Source organism: Aquarana catesbeiana, linkage group LG11 (genome assembly GCF_042186555.1).
Source record: "Aquarana catesbeiana isolate 2022-GZ linkage group LG11, ASM4218655v1, whole genome shotgun sequence".
NCBI classification, from domain to species: Eukaryota; Metazoa; Chordata; class Amphibia; order Anura; family Ranidae; genus Aquarana; species Aquarana catesbeiana.
Window position 1 is genome coordinate 28,177,604 of NC_133334.1, and position 25,445 is coordinate 28,203,048.

Below are 25,445 nucleotides of genomic sequence, written 5' to 3' on the forward strand. Positions count from 1 at the left end.
TCTTTGCTATATTTTTGTGCTTATTAACATTTTGAATGTCAGTAGTAGTCTAGTAATATTTTTTTTTTCTGTTTTTGGTTAGGTGTGTGGTATTAGGTGGTTGGTTAGGCACCTGGTTTGGGAATAAGTTGAACTGTACTCCCTAAGCTGCAATGACACTGTTATCTTCTTGCTTTCTGTGCTGACTCCGTTACACTGATGACACTTAAAGTGGTTGTAAACTCTTCCAATCAGTGAAGTGACTGGCCTCAGGTGATACACAGATAAAAAAAATCCACCTACATATGCTGTACCAAATTATCTACTGTCTTCTCTTCTCTACATCTGTTCAAATTGCTAAATTATAAACTTGTCTGAGAGTTCAGAAAAGAGCAGGTGGAGAGCTGAAGTTACACTCTGCAGAGCTCAGTGAAGAGAGCTCTAAAAAGATTGGAGGGAAGGGACAATCACTTTATGTACTCCTTTGCATAGAGGATACCACTTACCAGTTGTAAAGCATTTTTAGACCAGTCCCACTGAGCCTGTCCCAGGCTCCAACAATCCAGCAATTAATGTCATCTCCCTCCCGGTGACACATCCCATGGTTGCTATAGGACAGTGTTTCTCAACTCCAGTCCTCGAGGTGCCCCAATAGGTCATGTTTTCAGGCTCTCCATTATTGTGCACAGGTGATTTGATCAGTTTCACTGCCTTCGTAATTACCACAGCCGTTTCATCTGAGGGAAATCCTGAAAACATGACCTGTTGGGGCTCCTTGAGGACTGGAGTTGAGAAACACTGCTATAGGATACAGGAACCACTCACTCTCCTCTCTCAAACCTCCATGCTTCCTCTCTTCTCCAGGAGCCCCTCTACACACCCTTTTCCGGGACTCCAGGCTAGGTCCTTTGGCACTCTATGCTGTGGATCCAGTCCTAAAAATTGGGGGAACAGGCTGCTAATGGAAGTGCCAAGCGCTTAACTCCCTCCACTACCAGAGGAACTGTCACCCCTGCCAGTCACCATCTCCTGGCTGCTTGGCTGCAAATATGTAGTCCTAAGCAACAGCACATTAACTTCCTCTGGATAGTACTCTGTGTGTTGGACCCATGTACTGCATCTTCCTATACTGTAGCTCTGTCCCCTTGTGTTGCAAGCCCTGTTCTTTTGATTCAATGTGTATGCACCCCTTTAAGAGACTTCAGACCAGGCAAAGCAAGTAAACAATCAAGATTCTTTACTGAGGTCATTGCTGCATACAGTACAGTTCTCAAAAAGCAGTTTCAGCACAAATCCTATACAGAGTTCTTCTAACAATCCACAGAGTGTGCATACCTTATACAAAAAAAAGTCCATAAAGCAATCATTTTTAAGGAAATAGTCCATTAGGGCAATAATCTACAAGAGGCAGTGCAAGAGTCCATGGCTGGCAGCAATCCACAAAGGCAGTAAGGAATGATTAACAGCTACAAGTCCATGAGATCCCAGGTACGAGAACCTCTCCGGGAACCCTGATTAGGTGATCACTCCAGCAGAGGATCCAGCTACATTTTGGCAGAAATTCTCCAGGCTGACCTCCAGGGGTTTAGAAGCAGTCCTTTTTAAGTTAGTTGACCTGTAGGGGGTGGTAACCTGGCTGAAAATGGTGGGGGAATACATTAACCATTACAGCCTAGTTACCCCTGGCTCTAAGGTCACTCTGAGGACACAGGAAACATACAAACATTGTAACATTTGGCACCCAGCTGGCTCAACCAACATGAAGAAATGGGCCCAGCCAGCCAAAACAAGTGTATACACAAGCAGACACGTTAACCCCTTGTAGGAACTGTAGTATATTTTATGTGTGTATATACATGTGTATGTGTGTGTGTGTGTGTATATATATATATATATATATATATATATATATATATATATATATATATATATACACACACAAAAGTGAGTACACCCCTCACATTTTTGTAAATATTTTATTATATCTTTTCATGTGACAACACTGAAGAAATGACACTTTGCTACAATGTAAAGTAGTGAGTGTACAGCTTGTATAACAGCGTAAATTTGCTGTCCCCTCAAAATAACTCAACACACAGCCATTAATGTCTAAACCGCTGGCAACAAAAGTGAGTACACCCCTAAGTGAAAATGTCCAAATTGGGAACAAAATGTCAATATTTTGTGTGGCCACCATCTGCCTTAAACCTCTTGGGCATGGAGTTCACCAGAGCTTCACAGGTTGCCACTGGATTCCTCCTCCACTCCTCCATGATGATATCACAGAGCTGGTGGATGTTAGAGACCTTGCGCTCCTCCACCTTCTGTTTGAGGATGCCCCACAGATGCTCAATAGGGTTTAGGTCTGGAGACATGCTTGGCCAGTCCATCACCTTTACCCTCAGCTTCTTTAGCCAAGGCAGTGGTCATCTTGGAGGTGTGTTTGGGGTCGTTATTATGTTGGAATCCTGCCCTGTGGCCCAGTCTCCGAAGGGAGAGGATCATGCTCTGCTTCAGTATGTCACAGTACACGTTGGCATTGATGGTTCCCTCAATGAACTGTAGCTCCCCAGTGCCGGCAGCACTCATGGAGCCCCAGACCATGACACTTCTATCACCATGCTTAACTGTAGGCAAGACACACTTGTCTTTGTACTCCTCACCTGGTTGCCACCACACATGCTTGACACCATCTGAACCAAATAAGTTTATCTTGGTTTAATCAGACCACAGGACATTTTTCCAGTAATCTATGTCCTTAGTTTGCTTGTCTTCAAACTGTCTGCGGGCTTTCTTATGCATCATCTTTAGAAGAGGCTTCCTTCTGGGACGACAGCCATGCAGACCAATTTGATGCAGTGTGCAGCTTATGGTCTGAGCACTGACAGGCTGACACCCCCACCCCTTCCTATTTCCCAAAGACAACCTCTGGATATGAGGCTAAGCATGTGCACTCAACCTTTTTTGGAAGACCATGGCGAGGCCTGTTCTGAGTGGAACCTGTCCTGTTAAACCCCTTTATGGTCTTGGCCATCGTGCTGCAGCTCAGTTTCAGGGTCTTGGAAATCTTTGTATAGCCTAGGCCAGTGATGGCGAACCTTGGCACCCCAGATGTTTTGCAACTACATTTCCCATGATGCTCAACTGCACTGCAGTGTGCATGAGCATCATGGGAAATATAGCTCCAAAACATCTGGAGTGCCAAGGTTCGCCATCACTGGCCTAGGCCATCTTTATGTAGAGCAGCAATTCTTTTTTTTCAGATCCTCAGAGAGGTCTCTGCCATGAGGTGTCATGTTGAACTTCCAGTGACCAGTATGAGAGAGTGAGAGCGATGACACCAAATTTAACACACCTGCTTCCCATTCACACCTGAGACCTTGCAACACTAACGAGTCACATGACACCGGGGAGGGAAAATGGCTAATTGGGCCCAATTTGGACATTTTCACTTAGGGGTGTGCTCATTTTTGTTGCCAGCGGTTTAGACATTAATGGCTGTGTGTTGAGTTATTTTGAGGGAACAGCAAATTTACACTTTTATACAAGCTGTACACTCACTACTTTCCTAATTATCTCACCTCCACAAATCAATAGCCTCATTTAAAGTCCCTTTTTCTCATACCTGAACCAGGGATGGAGGTACACACCTTGTGCTTCATTTAACCACTTCAGCCCCGGAAGATTTTACCCCCTTCCTGACCAGAGCGTTTTTTGCGATTCGGCACTGCGTCGCTTTAACTGACAATTGCGCGGTCATGCGACATGGCTCCCAAACAAAATTGACGTCCTTTTTTTCCCAAAAATAGAACTTTCTTTTGGTGGTATTTGATCACCTCTGCGATTTTTATTTTTTGCGCTATAAACAAAATAAGAGCGACAATTTTGCTATAATAAACATCCCCCAAAAATATATAAAAAAAACATTTTTTTTCCTCAGTTTAGGCCGATCGTATTCTTCTACATATTTTTGGTAAAAAAAAATCGCAATAAGCGTTTAATAATTGGTTTGAGCAAACGTTATAGCGTTTACTAAATAAGGGATAGTTTTATGGCATTTTTATTAATAATTTTTTTTTTACTAGTAATGGCGGCGATCAGCGTTTTTTATTGTGACTGCGACGTTATGGCGGACATGTCGGACATTTTTTACACATTTTTGGGACCATTGTCATTTATACAGTGATCAGTGCAATTAAAAATGCATTGATTACTGTGTAAATGGCACTGGCAGTGAAGGGGTTAACCACTAGGGGACGGGGAGGGGTTAAGTGTGTCCTAGGGAGTGATTACTAAATGTAGGGGGGATGGGCTGTATGTGTGACGTCACTGATCTCTGCTCCGATGACAGGGAGCAGAGATCGAGTGACACTTGTCGCTAGGCAGAACGGGGAGATGCTGTTTACAACGGCATCTCCCCGTTCGTCCTCTCCGTGAGGCGATCGCGGGTACCCCCGCGGCGATCAAGTCTGTGGAACCCGCGATCCGTCTCATGGAGCTCCCGGCCGGCGCGCACGCAATGACATGGCGGGGAATTCAAATGGTCGTACAGGTACGCCCATTTGCCCAGCCGTGCCATTCTGCCGAAGTACATCGGCGTGCGCCGGTCGGGAACCGGTTAAAGTCCCAAACCCCCCCCCCATTATGTTTATCTAATTAGGCATTTAAAGGGGACTTGCTGATTAAAGAGGAGACTGCCCAAACCAGGTTTACTCTACATATCAAAGGGGACAGATAATGACTCTGTGCTATGTTAATGTTAATATGCAAGAATGCAAATTAGGACATTTGATGACAATAGCTGTCCACAGCTAAGTGGTCATTATCTGTCACTTAGAAGGACAAAAGCAGATCATTAGGACTGGACAATCAAATTGTTTGTCCTTGTGGGAAAAAAAAGGTGTATAAGAGTGAAGGTCCGGTTTGGCTAAAATGTGACAGGAGAAACTGGGTTCTCTGAAGGTGTCTGAATGTTGCATGAATATCCTGTCATCCATCTTGTCTATACCTCTGTTGGATTGATTCTGAAGTTTCAATAAAGTGCATCTCTCTGGAAGACCCGGGCTGCTGCTGGAAATGACTCGCATCATACTAATAATTTAATTAATTCATATCATCCCACTACTACGTCACTACAGGCACCTGCCTACACAGGTGATTTACCAGGGACTCTGGATGCATCTCAGGATTCTAAAAAAAAAAAAAAAAAAGTTAGTTATTTTCATATTCAATTTCCATGAATCTTCCAGGACAGCACATTAGAGAGAGGCTAAAAACAGGAAACAGGAAATCTAAGACAGGAAAACATCATCCACAATCATATCAAAAGAGTACAGTCACTTAGTGTCCTCAGTGTTAAACAAGAACCAAAGGCAACTAATGGAATAACATAACTCAATAAAATGCAGAATATAGGGCAGGAATCCCTGCTGTCCTGCAAGATTCATGGAAATGGAGTTACCAGGAAACCAACTCTTTTCCTAATTCAGCTTCCAGGACAGCACATAAGAGGACAATATAGAAATAACCTATTAGGATGGAACTACTGCTTGCAGGAACTATTCCACAAGGCATAGTCCTGAAAAGACAGCAGGGCAATCCAATCTGTCAAAACACCGTATGACAATTGGACCAGGTGGCAAGCTGTTGAGACAAAACCACTTATTCTCTGTCCATGCTGAGGTCAAAGACCTGTGAAGAAAACCAAAACCACTGGGAGGTTCTATTTTTAAAATGATGTACAGTGTTCACCGAAAAGGTGAATGTGATCCACCTGTTTATGGTGTTCTTAGACATCCAAACAACTGTCCTGGGTCCTGTGAGTAGTACCAAAAGGCTACTTTACTTTTTCCCATCATTTGGATTGCTTAAGATAAAATAGTATGGCTTTGCTGCCTATCTTAGGATGAGTTTGGATATAGGGAAGGAATAACCAATACTTAACCCCCCGTAGCTTGGGGAAATTGTTATTCAGACCCTTAGAACTATTATAAACAAGTAACCAGTCAGGGATAATTGTATAGTTAATTGAAAGCTACTTGCAGCATGCTCCTAAAATAATGTCCTTGTCCAGCAGTGTACAAAAGGGTGAATTTATGAGCTAGATGAGCCCTATGATCAATATAGATCATTTCTATTTTAGAAAAAAAAGATATGCTGGATTGGTGATTAGCCATTCAGTGGCTTTGGGGTATAGAATTGGGGCTTTGCGTATTTGATCACTGTTGACTAGATGTCTCCTACAAGGAGTCTTGCACTGTCTGTGTAGCATGACAGCATCAAGAGGGTTTTGGCTATCAAGGGCTACGAGGAAAAACCTTGCCTTTTCCCCCACAGGGATTACTTGGTCACTACAGGAAGTAATTGCGAAGGCAGAAAAAAACCTAAATCACAAAAACTAGGCATGTGTCTACTGGCCATCTTATATTACATTCACGCAGAGGGGCTTGCTCATCATTGACCACCTGGAAGGCTTCCACCTCCTGGAGACCTATTAATATGCTTTTTAATGTCCTTTATACATGAGTGCATATTTATTGTTTTTCATTTTACCAATATGTTTTAATAAATGTTACACTTAGGTAGTGGTGCTTTATTCTCTCCTATTTCTTTTTACTCTTGGAAAGGTTGTATATCTGGGGTTTTTCTAGGACCTTCCCTCCCCATCACCTTCTTAGATTTCCCCAAGGTTCCTTCTCCACCAGAGGAGAAGCAACTATCCCTGTGGGCACCGAGGCTCTAGTGGAGCCCTTACTCACATTTGGTCAGGCTTTGAGTACTCAGTGGCTGGCTGAGCCCCTGACTACTGATTGGTATGGATGGATCAATGCTGTTGGCTTCCCCAAATCTTTTGGAGGGAGAACTGCATGGCTGAAGCAGGTAGATACTCCACCCCCTTGGGGATCAGTGGGGCTGGATCAGAGGAATCTGGAGTCCTTGACTACTTTCAGATAAGACGCATGTCTGCTGAGCCAGGTGAACTATGGTGCATAGGCCAGGACAGAATACAGCTCGCTATGCCACAGGTCCCCCTGAATGGACAGCAATATGGTGGGTTTGTGAGTATACCCTGGTGCCAGCATCCACAGACACCAGGGAGGGAGCACAAGCTGGTTGGGGATGGATGGAGCAGTAAGCGGATCTGGATCTCCCCAGTAGTATTACAGCAGACTTTATTGGGTCAGCAAGGCTACACCATGCAGTCTGATTCCGCCATGACCGCTGCTGTGAATCTGGCAGATGGCTCCAAGGTAGGTTGGTTGGAGTTTTTTCTTTTAGTTCTCCTTCCTACTATACCCATACTGTGGGGAGGCACAGTGTGGGGTTACCTCTAAGAGGATGTCCTCCTTTTGGGTGTTGGTTGCTATGGGTGTGTCCGTGCCTCTTACAAAGCACAGAGTGAAAGTGCTTTGTGTTCCTGTCCACCATTGGTGTGATAATTTGGAGGCAGAGGCCCTAACACCTCTCAAGCTGCAGAGTCCTAGAAACTCAGATCAGCAGAAGCTGAAACCTATTAATGCCTTTCTACATTTTTGTTACAGTTGTGCATGTGGAAGGCTACTGCTGTCTGTTTTTTTACCATCAAATACACTCTCCATTTGGCAGCAAGGGGAGGTGGCTGTATAGTGGGGTCTGCCATGGTTTGAAACAGGACTTTCTGTACTTGGATTCAGGCAATAACCCATCCCTAGATTAAATTAGAAACATAAAATGTGGGGGCGTGGCCTGACACAGCATGGAGTAGGACGTGTGATCACAGAGCTCCGTCCATTACTCCTTTTCCTTATTAATCCTGGACATTCTAAACTAAAATTCCGGCTGGATTGTTCCCTTGGGACACCTAGAGGAGAACCACTTGGTCCCTGTGAAGAAGGAGTGAGCGCCGACCCGACCGGAGCGGCGATCTCCCGCTCGGCGGCGCAATAAATTTAGACCGCGGTTTCGGCCTACCATCGGAGGTCGCGGCCATCTTGATCCTCCTCCATTGCGGCCCTGACTAAGGCCTACCTCAGTAAACAGGTACACAACTGCTGGATAACCCCCTGGGAGAGCTAGGCAGCACACATCCCCTTGACCACTGGCTTATTTGGCTGTCGGAGACCCGGGGAGACTGTCATCCATAGCTGGCCTGGTTTGCAGCCTGAGCTTACATGCTGTGAACGGCGGCCATCTTGGTACACCTTCCTTCCCTGCCTGCACTCCAGACACAGTCAGGGGTCCTGTTGTTCCCCTCTCAAGAGCATATACTTGACCCCCTGTGTCTTGCAGGACATAGCTTCGGTCTACTGGGCTCCCTGAAGGAGGAAGAGTAACACTCCGCACATTGTCGCAGCAAGATTGGCTCCTGCCCCCGTCTCCCCAGATACCCCAACATCCGGACACCATGTCGCCATCGAAACCCCAGAAAGCTGCCACATCCAAGTTGGATCAATTCCGCCGTCAGGATAGGGAGGACCAGGCGAAGAATGGCGGCGATGCTGCACATGGCGAGGAGCGCACAGCGGGAGACACGGAAAAACTGCTGGAAGCAATAACCCTCTGCAGAACATCACTTGCCTCGCAGATAGAAGAAGTCAAGGTAGACATATCCCTGATCAGACAAGACTTCCACAAACTCCGGGATCGAGTTAAAGAAGCTGAAACCCGCATCAGTGACATGGAAGACACCATTCCTCCAATGAGAACGGAGGTGCACCACATGAAGCAGCAAATCCAACAACTATTCTCCAAGCAAGAAGATCTTGAGAACAGAAGCAGGAGATGTAACCTCCGTCTCATTGGACTGCCAGAGGGGGCTGAGGGTAAGGACCCCGCACTTTTCCTGGAGCAACTGCTCATCAAGACTTATGGTAGAGAAGCCTTCTCCCCCATGCTGGCAGTTGAAAGAGCTCATCGTATGCCCGCCAGACCACCACCACACGGAGCCCCACCACGTACTTTTATAGCCAAAATGCTCAACTACAGAGATAGAGACGCCGCCTTGCGACTTGCAAGGGAGAGGGGTAACATCCCCCTAGACAACGTAAAAATAGCAGTGTTCCCTGACTTTTCGGCGGAGGTGCAGCGACGCAGACAAAATTTTATGGAAGCCAAGCGCAAGCTTAGAAACCTCAACATGAAATATGCCATGTTGTTTCCGGCGCGTCTCCGTGTGGAACATGATGGCCGTGTTTCCTTTTTTGAAGATCCCGCTGAGCTGATGGCCTGGATGGAACGCAGAAACAACTTGGAGAAGGCGGATTAAAGTGATTGTGAGTATGTAACTACACATCAATCTTCCACACGCATACCCTACAACAGATGCAACAGCAACTCAATACCAAATTCTCACACTAAGCACTCACCCCCATTTACTTCACCAGTTGTTACCATTGTGAAGATAACCTAAGGGGTAGAGAGACATAGTGGCCACACAAATATACACACGTACTCCCCTATTGTGGGCACCGATCCAGTTTATACTCTGCGGATCACTATTGATACACAATGCTGGAACTTTCCTGGGATAACTTCTTAAGTAACCGAACTATACTCACTACTTTATACACCTCAACGGAGCTCTGGGCAGCTGCAGTCCTGCAATCCACAAGCAGAGTGCAGCGTACTCTGCCCCCATGCAAGTCTGGAATTGACGGCTTAAGAAGAAACTACCACAACAGCATCAATCCTGATAATGTGCAACCCCCAGATATACACCTGAGTGAAGAGAGACTAGTCCTTTCCATGTTTTTTCTTTTATGGAAAGAGAAATTTAGAGGTGCACAGACACTTATCCTACTTCAAATAATTTACTTTCATTATTTTTTTTCTCAATGTGCCGTCAAGGCCGAGACTGCAAAGAAAGTTTTGTTATGGGTGAATGCTAGCATCAGTTGGGGAAGATGCAAAGCAGGGAGGGGGGAGGGGGGAGGGGAAACATACAAGTTGAATTTCAATATATGCGTTTTAATGTTCGAACGTGCAGCACTGACATACCTTATGTTTTACTGGTATTCGAGTGCTGTAAGCAGTGAGTTATATCACATGACCAGAAAGAATCTAACCCCATTTATTTTTTTCCTATCAAGGAGAGAGAGAGGTGGATTGAGACCACCAAAACATATTCTATTACAATTCCTGTATCCATATCAATGCGTTACCCCTCAATATAGTGTCAAGTTTGGGTCCACAGGGAGAGTATTGTCATGCATACATACTGAGACCAATTGGAGAGAATACGTCTTAGGGAAGGGGGAGGAGGAGGGGGAAACTAAAAAGCTGGATTCAACCACACCCGCTTCGGTTTATATATGTATGACAATGCTATACCCCACGTATATCTGGTGTTCATTTGCTACCCATAACAAGTTATATTGCGGATGTATTGGGAACCTGATACTCTCTGTATTGTCTCTCCTAAGAAAAGGGATCTTCAGGCTGGGTACACAGAAGTCCATCCCACCTTACTTATTGCCCTCTTATTATTTCTTCTTTTACTATGCTACCAGACGCAAAAGCATAAAGAAAACTCAATTACTGATGCAAGCAGACATTGGCTGGGCGAGAGACATTGCAGGGAGGAGGGAGAGAGGAGGAGAAGCTGAAAAAATGAACTTAAATGTGTGCACTTTAACTGATACGTCTGCAACATTAACAAGTCCCGGTTCTATCGGATGTCCCCTGGACAAACGCAATGCGTTATATCACCTATCCCTTCAGTCTTACTATTCTACATCGCCCTGCCACAATAGGGCTAAAGGCTACATTAATATACTGATGTATAGTCACAAACAACAATGCCCAAACTGTCATTGAAGTTCCTTACATGGAACGTGAGGGGATTACGAGACAAAATTAAACGGGCGGCAGCTCTCGCATTTCTTAAAAAGCAAAGAGCGGATGTGGTGACCCTGGTTGAGACACACATAGAGGGTAGACTTCAGATGGCACTCCGTCGCCCATGGGTGGGTTGGGCGTTCCACTCGACCCACACAACGCACTCAAGAGGTGTCTCAGTACTCATCGCAAAAACAGTACACTTTGAACTATGCGAGCTACACACTGACCCACAAGGTAGATATATATTTATATCCTCTAAATTACACGGGGAACCCTTCTTGATCCTGGCTGTATATGTCCCCCCCCCATTCTCCACCTCTATACTACTGGAGGGAATCTCCTTCATAGCAAAATACCCAACAGCTCAAACAATATGGATGGGAGATTTCAATAGTACACTTAATGAAGAACTAGACAGACTGAGACCAACTTCACTCGCTATAAACCCTCCCAGAGATACTAGACTCGCCAGGCTTTTCTCACCCTTTCACTTGATAGACACCTGGAGACATAAACATCCACACACACGTAAATACTCCTGCTTCTCAGCAACACACAATACTATGTCAAGAATTGATTTTATTTTTATATCCCAAAATCTGTTAGCACGTCTTCTTGAGACAGAGTTTGGTCCTAGAGTGCTCTCGGATCATGCTCCATACTGGATTACCCTTACCTTCCACATAGACAAACCACCAATTTCATGGCGCCTCAATCCGTTCTGGCTGAAGTTGTTGCCAGAGGATGACGACTTGTCATCCGAATGGGAGACCTTCTTCCGGGAAAACACAAACTCTGCCTCCTTCCTGATAGTGTGGGAGACCTTTAAAATACACGCCAGGGCCACCCTAATAACTCGCATCAACAGGATCAAAACAAACTCATCAGACATGTATGAGAAGGCGGAAACTGAATTATCGCGTACAGAACACACATATCAAACTGACCCATCCCAAGCTAACGCCTCCCATTTAAAACTACAATCCAGGGTTATGAATCAACTCCAATACGAAAAAGCAAGACAGAAATTATTTTTTGCCAAACAGAAGTATTTTGAGCAAGGAGAGAGAGCTGGAAAACTCCTGGCGTTCCTGGCTCGAAATGAGGATAGGCCCCCAGTGGTAATTGCACTTCAGGGCCCAGAAGGGCAAAAAATCACAGATCCTCCTGTTGTATCATCTAAGTTCAGGGAGTTCTTCATGGACTTATACAACTCTAGGACCCAAGAGGGACCAGATGAGATGACTCCCTTCCTGGAAGGAATAGCATTCCCTCAACTTACGATTGACCAAAGGGAGCTTCTAGAGGCCCCTCTCACTAGGGAGGAAATAGACACCGCAATTGCGAGTTTCGCCAAATCTAAATCCCCTGGCTCAGATGGGTTACCCATAGAATTTTACTCTCACTACAATGAAATAATCACCCCCAAATTACTTACCCTCTACAATACCATGTTTAAACAATTCACCCTCCCAGCCTCTATGGGTGAAGCCACAATAGTCTTAATACCTAAACCAGGCAAGGACCTGGGTAACCCGGAATCCTACCGCCCTATTTCATTATTACAGGCTGATATCAAGATTCTGGCCAAAATCCTAGCCATGCGACTCAACCGAGCGATACTCAGCCTTATACACGCTGACCAGGCAGGTTTTATGCCAGGACGTAACACTTCCTTTAACCTACGGAAACTATTTATAAACATGCAGGCTACACATGAGAATGTAGGCACAAGAGTGATAGTCACCCTTGATACAGCCAAGGCTTTCGACTCGGTTGAGTGGGGATACCTCTGGTGCTGTCTTGAACGATATGGTTTTGGTCCAAAATTCATTCAATGGGTACAATTACTATACCAGAACCCTAAAGCCAGAGTGGTGGCGAATGGATGGCCGTCTCAGAAGTTCGACCTCCACAGAGGCACGAGACAGGGCTGCCCATTGTCCCCATTACTGTATGCTCTGGTTGCGGAACCATTAGCTATTTCTATTCGGACAGACCCAGAGATCATAGGATTAAAAACTGGAACCCTTACAGAAAAAATCAGCATGTACGCTGATGACACATTATTATATCTGGCGGACCCAGGTCCTTCTCTCCACCGGGCTCTTCAGATAATCGAACGTTTTGGGAAATTCTCGGGTCTCAAAATAAATTGGGGGAAATCCCAAGTTTTACCAATAGACACCTTCCCACTTACGGAATTCCAAGCCACCCTACCATTACAAAGAGTAAACACAATAAAATACCTAGGAATAAATACCTCCAACAATTCAGCAGACTATATAACACTCAATATTAAACCATTATATTCCCTTATTAAAATTAAAATACAGTCGTGGACCAAACTGCCCTTAGGAGTATGGGGCCGCATCAATCTCATAAAAATGATACTACTCCCTAAAATATTATATATACTCTGGCATGCCCCAACATACATACCCCTAAAACACTTTAAAATAATGGAGTCCCTTATCAAACCCTTTGTGTGGGGGAAAAATAGACACAAGATTGCATGGCAAACCCTCAAAAACCCAACAGACATGGGAGGCACAGCACTCCCAGATTTCAATCACTACTATATTGCGTCCCAACTTTCCCAACTTTACCATATAGATAAGGTAGACAGTGAAAGATTCCGGATGCTACTTTGCCCACGGTGGGCCCAAGGAACCTCAGACTCTATATATGCTATCACCATGGGCACTAAGACCAATGAAGGTAACATAAACAGAACATCCCTGATATACCAGTACAGACGCATCTGGGAACTCGCAAACAATAAACTCAACATACCCAGACATAACGACTTCACTCCCTTATGGTGTAACAGGGATCTATCAGAACTCCACAACATCCAGGATCCGCGGCCTTGGATGGAGAGGGGTGTACTATACTTACACCATGTTTGGTCGGGTGGAACCCTTAGGAGTTTTGACACTCTTAGAGAGGAATTCCATTTGGCCAACAATATGGTATTCAAATTCCTTCAATTAAGACATGCAATGCAGGCACAATTTCCACAACTCTCATTACAGTCAGCTTCCAATCCTTTAATAGCAATCATAAAAGACACAGACCCAAAAAAATTAATCTCCTGTTTCTACAACATGCTTACTATCCCAATAGCCACAAAAATAGCATACGGTCTCAAATCCCGCTGGGAGAGGGATCTGGGTAACCTAGAAGATGAGGAATGGGAAGAAGCACTGGACGCGTGTAGGGAGGTGTCCCCCAGACTGTCAGACAGACTGACACACTTATATATAATACATCGCACATACCTAACCCCACATAGGGTAGCTAGATACAAACACAACTACCCAACTTTGTGTCCAATGTGTAAGTCCTCAGAATGTTCATTCTATCACCTCCTCTGGTCATGCCCACAGATACAGGGCCTATGGAAACAGATAGTGACCTTTCTTCACGACAACATGGGCTCACCTGTGACACTAGACCCCAAACAATGCCTGTTAGGGGTATTCCCGAACCCACTGGAAAAATATACCAAGGTATTTCTACAGGAGACCCTCTTCTCATGTAGAAAGATAATAGCTAGGAAGTGGATGCGTCCTTTACCACCCGAGATTAAAGAGTGGAAAGCAGAAGTAAATGGGACACTCCCGTACAAACGAGTGATATACATAAATAGAGGGTGCCCAGACAAATACTATAAAATATGGGATCGATGGATACAGGACTCGGAAACTTGTTCATGATCATTATAAATTGCTTTTACACCTGAAAAATCTCTCCTCAATGAAAGTATAATAATTATATTCTACTTTAAATGATAATATTAATAGAGAACGTCAGTAGAAACGTACAACAAACCATTTATGTATGTAACCATCTTTATTTTACGTACAATTACCTTGTAATGTATACTGGTATAAGTATGTGCAAATAACATAACTTGTATGCAAACTGTTTCACAATAAAATAAAAAACTTTGTTAAAAAAAAAAAAAGAAACATAAAATGTGGATACCGCAACATTTAATTGATAGGCTCCTGGGCTAAACCTCCATGCAAGAGTTGCGTAGACAAACCTATATTTAATGATTGCTAATGAATGTCTGCAGGTGTTGGACTTTTGATTTCTCTGGTTGCACACTTAGGGCCCTTTCACACGTGTTTTCAGGCGGACCTGAACGGTCGCTCCATACATGTCTATGGAGCGACGGATGTCATCGGTGACATGTCCGCTGCCATTCGATACGATCCGCTCCGCAAAATCCAGACGAATGGAAACCCTATTTTCCATCCGTCTGGCGGATCGGATGAAAACGGACAGGTGGTCCGTTTCCATCCGATCCCCCCAAAGAGGAGAGCGGAGATGTGACAGGTCCATTTCTGCACAGTGTGCAGAGACGGACTTGTCATCCGCCGGCTCAGCGGGGATCAACGGATCGATCCCTGCTGAGCAGGCGGATGTCTGGATCGATCTCTGCTGAGCAGGCAGATGTCTGAAAAAGGATCCGCACATGTGAAAAAGGGGCCTTATATACTGTAGTTGTCACATCTTCTAAACATGGTGAGCAACTTTCATTTACCACTAGATTTGAATGTGTTAAGACCTAATGAGCTGGGAGGCTTTGACTGTCTCCCACCTTAATCCTTAGTGTGGGCTGTTGCTTTATCAATTGATGTGCACTGCAATGCATTGGGGTAATCACTGTGTATATGCATTGATTCAATATGTAGTATTAAGGGAACTCATATTTGCTTCTGTTCTAACCCAAATATTTGGGTATGTCTAGGAGATGAAGCTGTACCCATTATGGGTTACCAGTATCTGCTATGCACTCCAGTTGGTATGCTCAGCTTTAAACTACTATCATCTGGGGTTCCCTTTATTCCTCCACTGGATGGATGTATAAATGATTGGTAGCCAGAGACTAGGCTATATCTATAATGAGATTATGTGAATTATTGGCTTTGTGGCATACAGTAGGCATCAATTACATATGTATTGTTGATTGTTGTGTATTAGATAAATAAACTATGACTCTGACCTCATGCTTCTGCAGTATGTTATGTCTCTATCATAGGCATGCGCAGAGAGTGTACCAGGTGTGCCCAGGCACACCCTAATTACTATGTGTGGTGCAGATTCCCCTACTGCATGGGGTTCCCCCTGTGTTGGCCCCACAGTGCTCCTGGCTTCCCTCCTCTCCTCTCCTCCCCTGGCTGCTGCGGGGGGAAGGGGGGTTGTTTCAGGGTGGAGAGCGAGGGAAAGGGCCAGCAAATATTTAATTTACCAGCCCCTTCCTTTTCTAAATGAACACAGCCAATACACTCGTTCACTGTGTGAATTCATAACTGAAGCATAGTAAACTGTGCTCCAGTTTGTGAATGAACAAGAAGCACTTCCCATTCATTTACTGTCCAGTGCAGCTGAGGCTGCAGAGGAAGGCATGTGTGTTTGAGCTTTGGGGTGCACACCCTAATGCAATAGGCTGCGCACACCTATGGTCTCTATCTATTTAAATACACAACATTGAAGCTAGTGCTTGTGTTTTTTGTTTTTTTCGTTTATAATCTTTTAGTACCATTGTGGATCATGCCCTATATGTGATTCACTATATGTGATATGTGCATGGTTTGCTGGTGGGAGCCTCCCCAGATCCTGCTTGGAGGAGAGACTGCTGACGCTGCCATAATGTGAACATCAGGCCACAGTGACTTTTATGGACTTTTCTTAAGGACTAAAAAGACTTCCTTCATTCATTTATTACTCCTTGCACATTTTTTTTTTTTTGTCAGTTGCACCAGTGTCCCCCTTTTTTTGGTGTTAATGCCCCTTCTCTTTCTAATTACTGATGCAAAACCTTCATTGTCCCTGGAATCATGGGGAAGAATATACCAGGAGGCCTGAGGGGAAAATAACAAACCATTCTGATGTTCCTCCTAGGCTGGAGGAAACACAAATGCTGAGGACACCAGGCGACTGCTCTTTTCATTTGATTGTGCATGATGTGTTTCTTGTTTTAGGTAGGTGGAGCCTTTCTCTCATGTGCTGTCCTAAAAGATTAATTGGAAAAAACTTTTTGGTGTAGAAAACTAAATCACCACAAGACTTCGTCCTTCGTAAATCTTTCCTCCTAAAATACAAATCCTGCTTCTGTACTGCTGATGAACATCACGCCCGTTTACACCCTGTCATCCAGGCAGTGTCAACTCTTTTCGACCTTTGGCTCTCTACTTATTCCCCCACGGCCTCCACCCACTAACTCATTTACTGCTCTGGAGATTGCCAATCATTTCAAAAACAAGATTGATGCAATTTGTGATGAGATCTCCACTATCCAGACATCTCCTTCACCCAACTGACCATGTCTATCGCCACATTCAGTACTTTTCAACAGAGGAGGTTGCCAAATTTAATTCTAAAGCCCACCAAACCACCTGCATTGCTTCTCAACTCCCCCTGTCAACATATTATTCTATTTTACACTATGTAACTCACATCTTAAATCTTTACCTCTCTACTGGCATCTTCCCCAGCCCTATAAAACATGCACTGGTCACCCTAATATTTAAAAAGGTCCACACTGAACCCCACCATTGTGAACAACATGAAACTCATCATCATGCCCCCGTTTGCACCCAAACCTCTACACCTAGTCTACTACTGCCTGATGTACCACCTGACCAATGACAACAACCTTATTGAACCTTTTAAGTTTGGCTTTTGCCCACAAAAGTCCACAGAAACTGCCCTCCTAAATTCTATTAATGACTTAATAACCGCCAAAACCAAAGGCCACTACTCTGTACTCATTCTCCTAAAATATTTTGAGGCAGTTGACCACGTGGTTCTCCACAAACTTGGCCTCCGAGATGCTTTTTTTCCTGTTTCTCCTTCTACCTATCTCAGTGCACCTTCAATGTCACATAGGGTTCCCCCAAGGTTCTGTCTTCTGACCCCTTCTATTCTCTGATGACACCCAAATCTCTCTACTCCTCAGTTCACCTCTTCATGTGTCCCTAATTTGCATGTCCGTATGGATGTCACACCACTTTCTCAAACGAAAGACTTACAAATCTGAGCTCATAAATGCTCCTCCCCCTGTGTCGCCCGCCCAAAATTGTTCATCCATCAAAATCGCACAGCTATCAATTTCTCCTACTAATGCACTCTTGTGTAGGGCCCTCCAAACCTTCATGTATGGAAATGTATTGTAACTGTACTGTCTCCCTTTTTTGTTCTGTTGGTGCTGTATAAAACCTGTAACATATTAATTATTATTAGTAAGAACTTACTTGTGAACACGGATCCACTGACAGGTGTACTCAGATAGCCCCGGGCTCCGACTGTCACCACAGTAATGGTGTAATTACTCCCAGATTTCAGGCTCAGGAGGGTGACATTTTGATAGTTACTTGTCACAGTAATGGGGGAAGAGGCATTCCAATAATAGGCTATATTATATGACTTTATCACCCGGGTCATATTTACTGGCTCTACCCAAGATAACGTGGTGGTGTTTGTCTGAATTAAAATGAAAGAGATGTTTCTTGGTGGAGTCGGATCTAGGAAAAGAAAATGGAAGATACAATTACAGTAGACAATGGCTGGACTCATGGTGGGGGCAGACAGCAGGCAGAACAGCAACCAGAATGATCATGCACCATACCACATTTACTAAAGTGTGAAGTGTGGTGAAGTCAAGTGAACCCGGTAGTAAAGTATAAGATTGTATATGTATACATTTATACATTTCAAACATCAAATCCTGGTAAGAAAAAGCTCTATTTTCCTAGTTTCTCTGCACATAGTTGGATATTTACAGTGAAGACAGGTACACTTTGCTTCACCTTACTATACAGCTCTGTAAATCTGAGCTCCTTCCATAGAAATGTTGTACTTCTAATTTCTGTACATATATTAGCTGTGGAAAGCACTCTACCAACCTGCATAATGCTTAAACCCCAAATCATCTATACTGCCAATTTGTGAGGCAGAAAAATAAAAACCATAATCTTCTGAACCTTATTTATTAACCATCTTCTATTATACCTGTCACGTGACCTGCACTCCCAACATACATGCATAGCTAAAATAACTTGAGGACAATACTCACATGTGGCCTCTGTCACTGTAGTGATCAGACTGTTGCAGCTCCCACTGATTGTCTGTACAGTGACGGTATAATTCCTTCCTGGTAGTAAGTTAGTGAAGGTCACTTGTGTAGAATTATTCTGCAATGTCCTATTTACATCTCCTGTTATGGTGACATTATAATTGGACACAATTCCTGCTGGTGCCGTCCAGTTCACCACCAGAGAATTCACCGACTGGTAATTGTTCACTGTGACACCCACAGCTTGTCCGGGAACTGGAAATACAATGTTCATAATGTTATATGCTTTATAAGACTCGATTTTATTCTGATGACATAAGTTCTTCAAAGGTATTTTTAAGAACATTAGAAGAGCAAGAAAGAATATACAGGTACGTAGGACATAATATTCAATATGAATCTGTATGAAATTGTCAGATGTTATACGACATCATAAATAAAAAGGTTCTTAAAATTGTTACTATATACTAACAGTTGCATATCTTTTGGAGGGATGTAGCCATCTCTTTAACATGATTTGATGACTTAAAGTGGTTGGTAATACCACTCTAACCTGTATACACCATCAGCACTGCATCCTATTGCAGTGTCCCCCTCTGTGTGTGATTTATAAAAATAAATTCTGCAAATACCTAATTTCACTGCCCACATTACGATCACATGACTGGCCAGCTTTCTCCTTTCCTCCTCTGAGAGATGCAGCGGGCGGGGCTGAGATTCCCCTGCTGATGTCAGTCTGGGGGGGAGGAGGAGAGGAGGAGAGAGCTGGCTGGTCATGTGATCGCAATCTCGGCTCTTAAATGAGGTATTTACAGCATTTATATTTATAAATCATTCACAGAGGGGGACACTGCAATAGGAGGGGAAGATGATGGTGTATACAGATTAGTGTTATGAGAGCAGCAGGAGGGGGGAGGGGCGACTCACACACAGAGAGAGAGGGGAGGGGGGCACAGGAGGAGAGCAGATAGCAGGCTGCTGATGACGGAGGCACGTAAACTGACCACGGTTCTGGTCTCAGCAGCCATGATATACTGTAGTCAGTTTACAGAGGGGTGGGGAGAAACTGGCAGAATCAGCCAGGTGTTACAAGGGGCCAGATGATACAGGACAAACACTGTGTCATATAACATGCTTTAAAAGGAGCTGGATACATTTTTATTATTTTAATTTTTTTGGGGGGTTAACAAATGCTTTGACTTATATGATATGCTAGCCTTATAATGGCTAGAATTTTACTATCTGTTTATATATACAGATCAATATGTACCATCACCCTCTATATGAACACATGTAAATCTTTGAGCTGCCAGACATTATACAGCAGGAGCTGATGCTCCAAAGCTGTGGGGGTCCCTGTCTGTGAAGCCTGGAGTGCCCCATCCCCCTCGCCCCGCTGGCCCACCCCTCTGGGGAGTTCTCTTCTGTGTATTGCCCCGACTGTGGGACCGCTGATCATCCAGCTGCCAACCTTATGTTACCGTAGTGGGATTTTCCACACACCAGCTACGAGCAAACAATCATCAATTTTGTAAGTAAAGACCATGCAATCTTTATTGACTGTGTGTGAAGTAACATATATACATATATATTTATTGTTTTTTGTTCTTTATATTACCATGATACTAATTTTATATATATTTACATTGCAGAATCTATTACCCATACGACTTAAAAATCTCTGAAGAAGAACCCACAATGGTCCGAAACATGTAAGGTGTCCACGCTTGTGTGCACATAAGCTAGCCACACAAGGGCAGCCATTGTCTAACATACACGACGTGTATCAATAACATACTTGATCTAATCTGATGTTATACATTATATATGTCTTTTGGCACTGTTTGTCATAATCTTTTTTATGATGTTTCAATAAAATTTGTACTTTTTTGCTTACCTGGTCTGTCCATTTAACAATCCATGAGGGGTTCACTGTGCGTGGTTTCTTTTTTGATGCAATATTGAATTTGGACAGATCCGGGTTCTTTCCCATGCACATACCAATCCCTCTAGATCTAATCAATCAAAAATTAAGCAACCCCCTTTTATCAAACTGACAGTTCTCAGTAATACAGTAGTAAATTCATGGCATCCCCCAGCGGAGTGATGAGAGCAGGACTGCGGCTGTACTCACCTGTGCAGGTAGTTAGTGACACCGGATCAGATTCAGTGACATTATCAGCGGCTCTTGTATATATCAGGAATGTATATGTTTGTCCCGGGGTCAGATTCACTACTATAGCTGATTGACTGGTCACTATTATATTATTTATCATTATAGACGATGATGTGACATTTGTCTGCACTCTGTATGTGTAAGAACTCTAATATTCATTCGATTTGGTCCAATTTAAGGACACAGAAGATGAAGTCACATTAAAGGCTTGTGGCTGGTTCACGGGATATGGTTCTAGAATGTAGAAAACATACATGTGAGCTAAACCTGGGAGAAAGAAAATACTTAATATACATTGAAGAAGAAGAATCTAATAGTATAGGTATAAGCGAAGTGTAATGCCGCGTACACACGGTCGGATTTTCTAATGGGAAATGTTGGATGTGAGCTTGTTGTCGGTAAGTCCGACCTTGTGTATGCTCCATCCAACATTTGCTGTCGGATTTTCCGCCAACAAATGTTTGCTACCAGGTTCTCAAATTTTCCGCCAACAAAACTTTGGTGTTGGAAAGTCCAATCGTGTGTACAAAAGTCCGTCGCACAAAAATTCACGCATGCTCGGAATCAAGCTGAAGGAGCCGCACTGGCTATTGAACTTCCTTTTTCTCGGCTCGTTGCGCGTCTTGTACGTCACCACATTCCCACATTCGTAATTGTTGGCAAACATTTGTATGACTGTGTGTAAGACAAGTTTGAGCCAACAACCTTCGAACAAAAATCCACGGTTTTGTTGGCGGAAAGTCCGACTGTGTGTACGGGGCATAAGAGTAATGCCTCGTACACACGACCGGTTTTGCCGTCGGAATAATCTCTGATGGTTTTTCTGACGGAATTCCGCTCAAGCTGTCTTGCATACACACAATCACACCAAATTCCAACCATCCAGAACGATGTGACGTACACCACGTACTATGGGACTAGAAAAAGGAAGTTCAAGAGACAGTAGCCAATAGCTTTCGTCTCGTACTTGCTTCAGAGCATGCGTCGTTTTTGGTCCGTCGGAACAGCCTACAGACGAGCGGTTTTACTGATAGTAATTAATCGGTAAAAATTTAAAAAATTTAAAACATGTTCTATATCTAAGTCCGTCTGAATTTTCGACGGGCAAAGTCCGATGGGGCGCACACACGATCGGAATATACGATGAAAAGCTCCCATCGGACTCTTTGTCGGAAATTCCGCTCGTGTGTACATGGCATATGCCTTCTAGGTAATTCCCATTTCTTCATGGCAGAAAGCACTGTGTGACTTTTCTTGATTTAAAGTTTTTTTGGATTTTAACTCCTAGAAATGGTTGTATTATTAATCATACAGTACTTAATAATCATAAGTCTTTTGTTGCAATGTTTAATTTTTTATATGGTAGACGTTCCGTGCTACCCCCAACTGTGATAAACCAATGTGGAATTTGAATTAGTGAAACTCTATTTTAAAAGTGCTTAAAAAACACACAAAATCGTAAATATATGAAACCTAAATAATCCTGAGTGCTGCAACTAAAAAACCTTGAACATGAGGTTTTATACGGTATAAAGAAAAAAGTTCAGTGCGCTACTCAAATTAAAACCAAATAATAATGTGAATATAAAGAAATGAAAAAATTATAGTTCATATGGAAAAATACCATCATTTTCTTTCTTTATATTCACATTATTATTTGGTTTTAATTTGAGTAGCGCACTGAACTTTTTTCTTTATAATGTTTAATTTTTAATTGTCAACTATTTAAATTGTTTATCCACTTCCAGCCCAAGGACGTCACATCTTGTGAAAATATAAAGCGTTCTTCTAATAAAGCATTTATCTTATAAGACACAGAGATGAAAATAACTTAACTACAAATTTCTGGTCATGGAGGGACACATTAGTGGTAAATGATTCCAATATGCTTGAAGAAATAAATACATTGTTTTATATATTATATTTGTTCTCACACCAGGGTGCTCGGTGTAATCCTTGACTCTGATCTCTACTTTTTTTGGCCCCACATCCAATCACTCTTCAAATCTTGCTGCTTTCACTGCCGCAACATTTCCAAATTCGCCCCTTCTTAACAAATGAAACCACAAAAGCTACTAATGTACTCTTGAATTTTCTTTGCCCATCCCTCCATTGGCTTCCACTTGCCCAACAAATACAATTTTTAGATTTCAAATGACATACAAATGCCATCCACACTTCCCAAACCAACCTCTTTGCTCCACTTAAGATCCCCTACGCTCTGGTTCCATCATCACCTCCTCCCTATGCTCTGGAACTCCCTACCCTAATCTGTTTGACCATTTCCTACTTTGTCTACTTTTAGGTGATTTTTGAAAACTCATCTCTCTTGAGAGAAGCCAATCCCATCGCCACTTTTACTTTTTTCATCGGCTCTTTCCTGACAGTTATCACCTTTTCGTGCCATGTGACTTTCCCTTTTAGATTGTAAGCTCTCATGTGTAGGGCCCTCCTAACCTTCCTGTATGAAATTGTATTGTAACTGTACTGTCCCCCTTTTTTGTTCTGTCGGTGCTGTATAAAACCTGTAACATATTAATTATTATTAGTAAGACCTTACTTGTGAACACAGATCCACTGACAGGTGTACTCAGATAGCCCCGGGCTCCGACTGTCACCACTGTAATGGTGTAATTACTCCCAGATTTTAGGCTTGAAAGGGTAACATGTGGAGAGTTACTTGCCACAGTGACGGAGGAAGAAGCATTCCAGTAATATGTTATATTATATGATTTTATCACATTGGTCATATTTAATGGCTCTACCCAGGATAATGTAGTTGTGTTTTTCCCATTTGTAACAAAAGTGATATTCCCTGGTGGAGTCGGATCTGGAAAAGAAAATAGAAAATACACTTAGAAGAGTCAATGGCGGCACTTATGGTGAGGACAGATCAGCACAATGCAATCAGAATAGTGCATCATGCCTCATTTATTAAAGTGAGGTGAAGGATAATGAACCTGGGAGTAAACTGAAGTGGAAATGTGCTAACTTCACACATCAAATCCTGGGAAGAAGAACTTTATTTTCTAAGATTCTCTTAACGTTTTGGATATTCGATTTGGAGTCTATTCTGACTATTTGAGAGGCAGAAAAATGAAATCATTATATTGAAAACGTTATTTATAAAGTGTAGAAACAGGACACAGGACAGTATTCTGGAGCCACAGTTGTCCAGCTGCCTTCAGGAGACTGGACACTGGTAAATAAAGCTTTAAGGACAGCCCTGCAGAACCCAGCAGGGAATGGACCTCTTCTGTCTGCTCTTAGAGAAGCAAACCACTCTCCTTTTTTTCCATTTGCTGTTTTTTTCAAGTTTTCTTTTTTTTTATCTGGGAGACTGGGTGTGCTGTGCTCTGGTCTACACACTTAAAAAAAAAAAAAAAAAAAGAACCAAAAAAGGGAGTTTTCTGCCACGATGTTTGAATCTATGGGAAAACTTAAAGCCCTCTTAAAGTCTTTAGATTTCATGGACCCATTCCAAGGCCTTGTTCTCTCTTGCAGGTCCTGCTACGCAACCTATCATTGTAGCCATGTCAGTCTGTGGGGCTCTAGCTACCGGGTCCAAGACCCTGGCTTAGGACTAGAGATGGGTGAGTGGTTCGGGCTGAGCATGAGTTCGGGCCCAAACATCGCCCCTTTGGGTGCTCGCCAAACACCTGAATTTTCTGTGCGCTCTGTGGATCGTTCGCTCACCGAGCGCACAGGTAATAGGTTGTTAAGGAGCCAAAAGGAAGCCAAAAAAATAGCCTTAACAACAGATCCTCATCAACTGTCAGCGGGATTTCCCGCTGACATTTGAATAAAAAAAGATAACATTGCAGAATTTGCCAGCAATAGAAATGTTTTTTTTCAATAATAGCGTAGGGAAAAACTAGGCCCTTTGGGTCTGGTATGAATTTTAAGGGGAACCCCACACCCAAATAAAAAACTGTAAAAAATGGTGTCGGGTCCCCCACAAAATCCATACCAGACCCTTAGGTTTGGTATGGATTTTCAAGGGAACCCCTACGCCAAAATGTAAAGTAAAAATGTTGTGGGATTCCCCGCAAAATCAATAACAGACCCTTATCTGAGTATGCAGCCTGGCAGGCCAGGAAATGGGGGGGGGCGAACGAGCGGCCTATGTGATGTTACCGACCCAGCATGCACCGGTCGGTGATGTCACAAGGAGGCAGTGCCACCAGGTGATTTGACTAGGTGGCTGTCAGGTCACCTGAGACCAGGTGACAGATACACTCTGTAGGAGTCGGAAGTGCACCGCTAAGGTAGTGGACCCTAGGACTGACTGCTGCGGTTTGAACCCAGGAAGGTTCAGGAAGCAGGTCTACAGGATAACTAACATGGATCCCAGTAGGAGCTAGAGCATAGATTCCCCAG

General features: G+C 43.4%; 1 protein-coding gene across 1 annotated transcript in view; it reads right to left on the reverse strand.

Moving 5' to 3' along the window:
- The window catches only part of LOC141111678 (fibronectin-like), a 159,442-nt gene that overhangs the window by 74,069 nt on the left and 59,928 nt on the right, over positions 1-25,445 (reverse strand). The window contains 4 exon segments of the mRNA XM_073603828.1: positions 18,069-18,338; positions 18,890-19,144; positions 21,024-21,299; positions 23,626-23,895. Coding sequence (XP_073459929.1) covers positions 18,069-18,338; positions 18,890-19,144; positions 21,024-21,299; positions 23,626-23,895 — 1,071 coding nt within the window.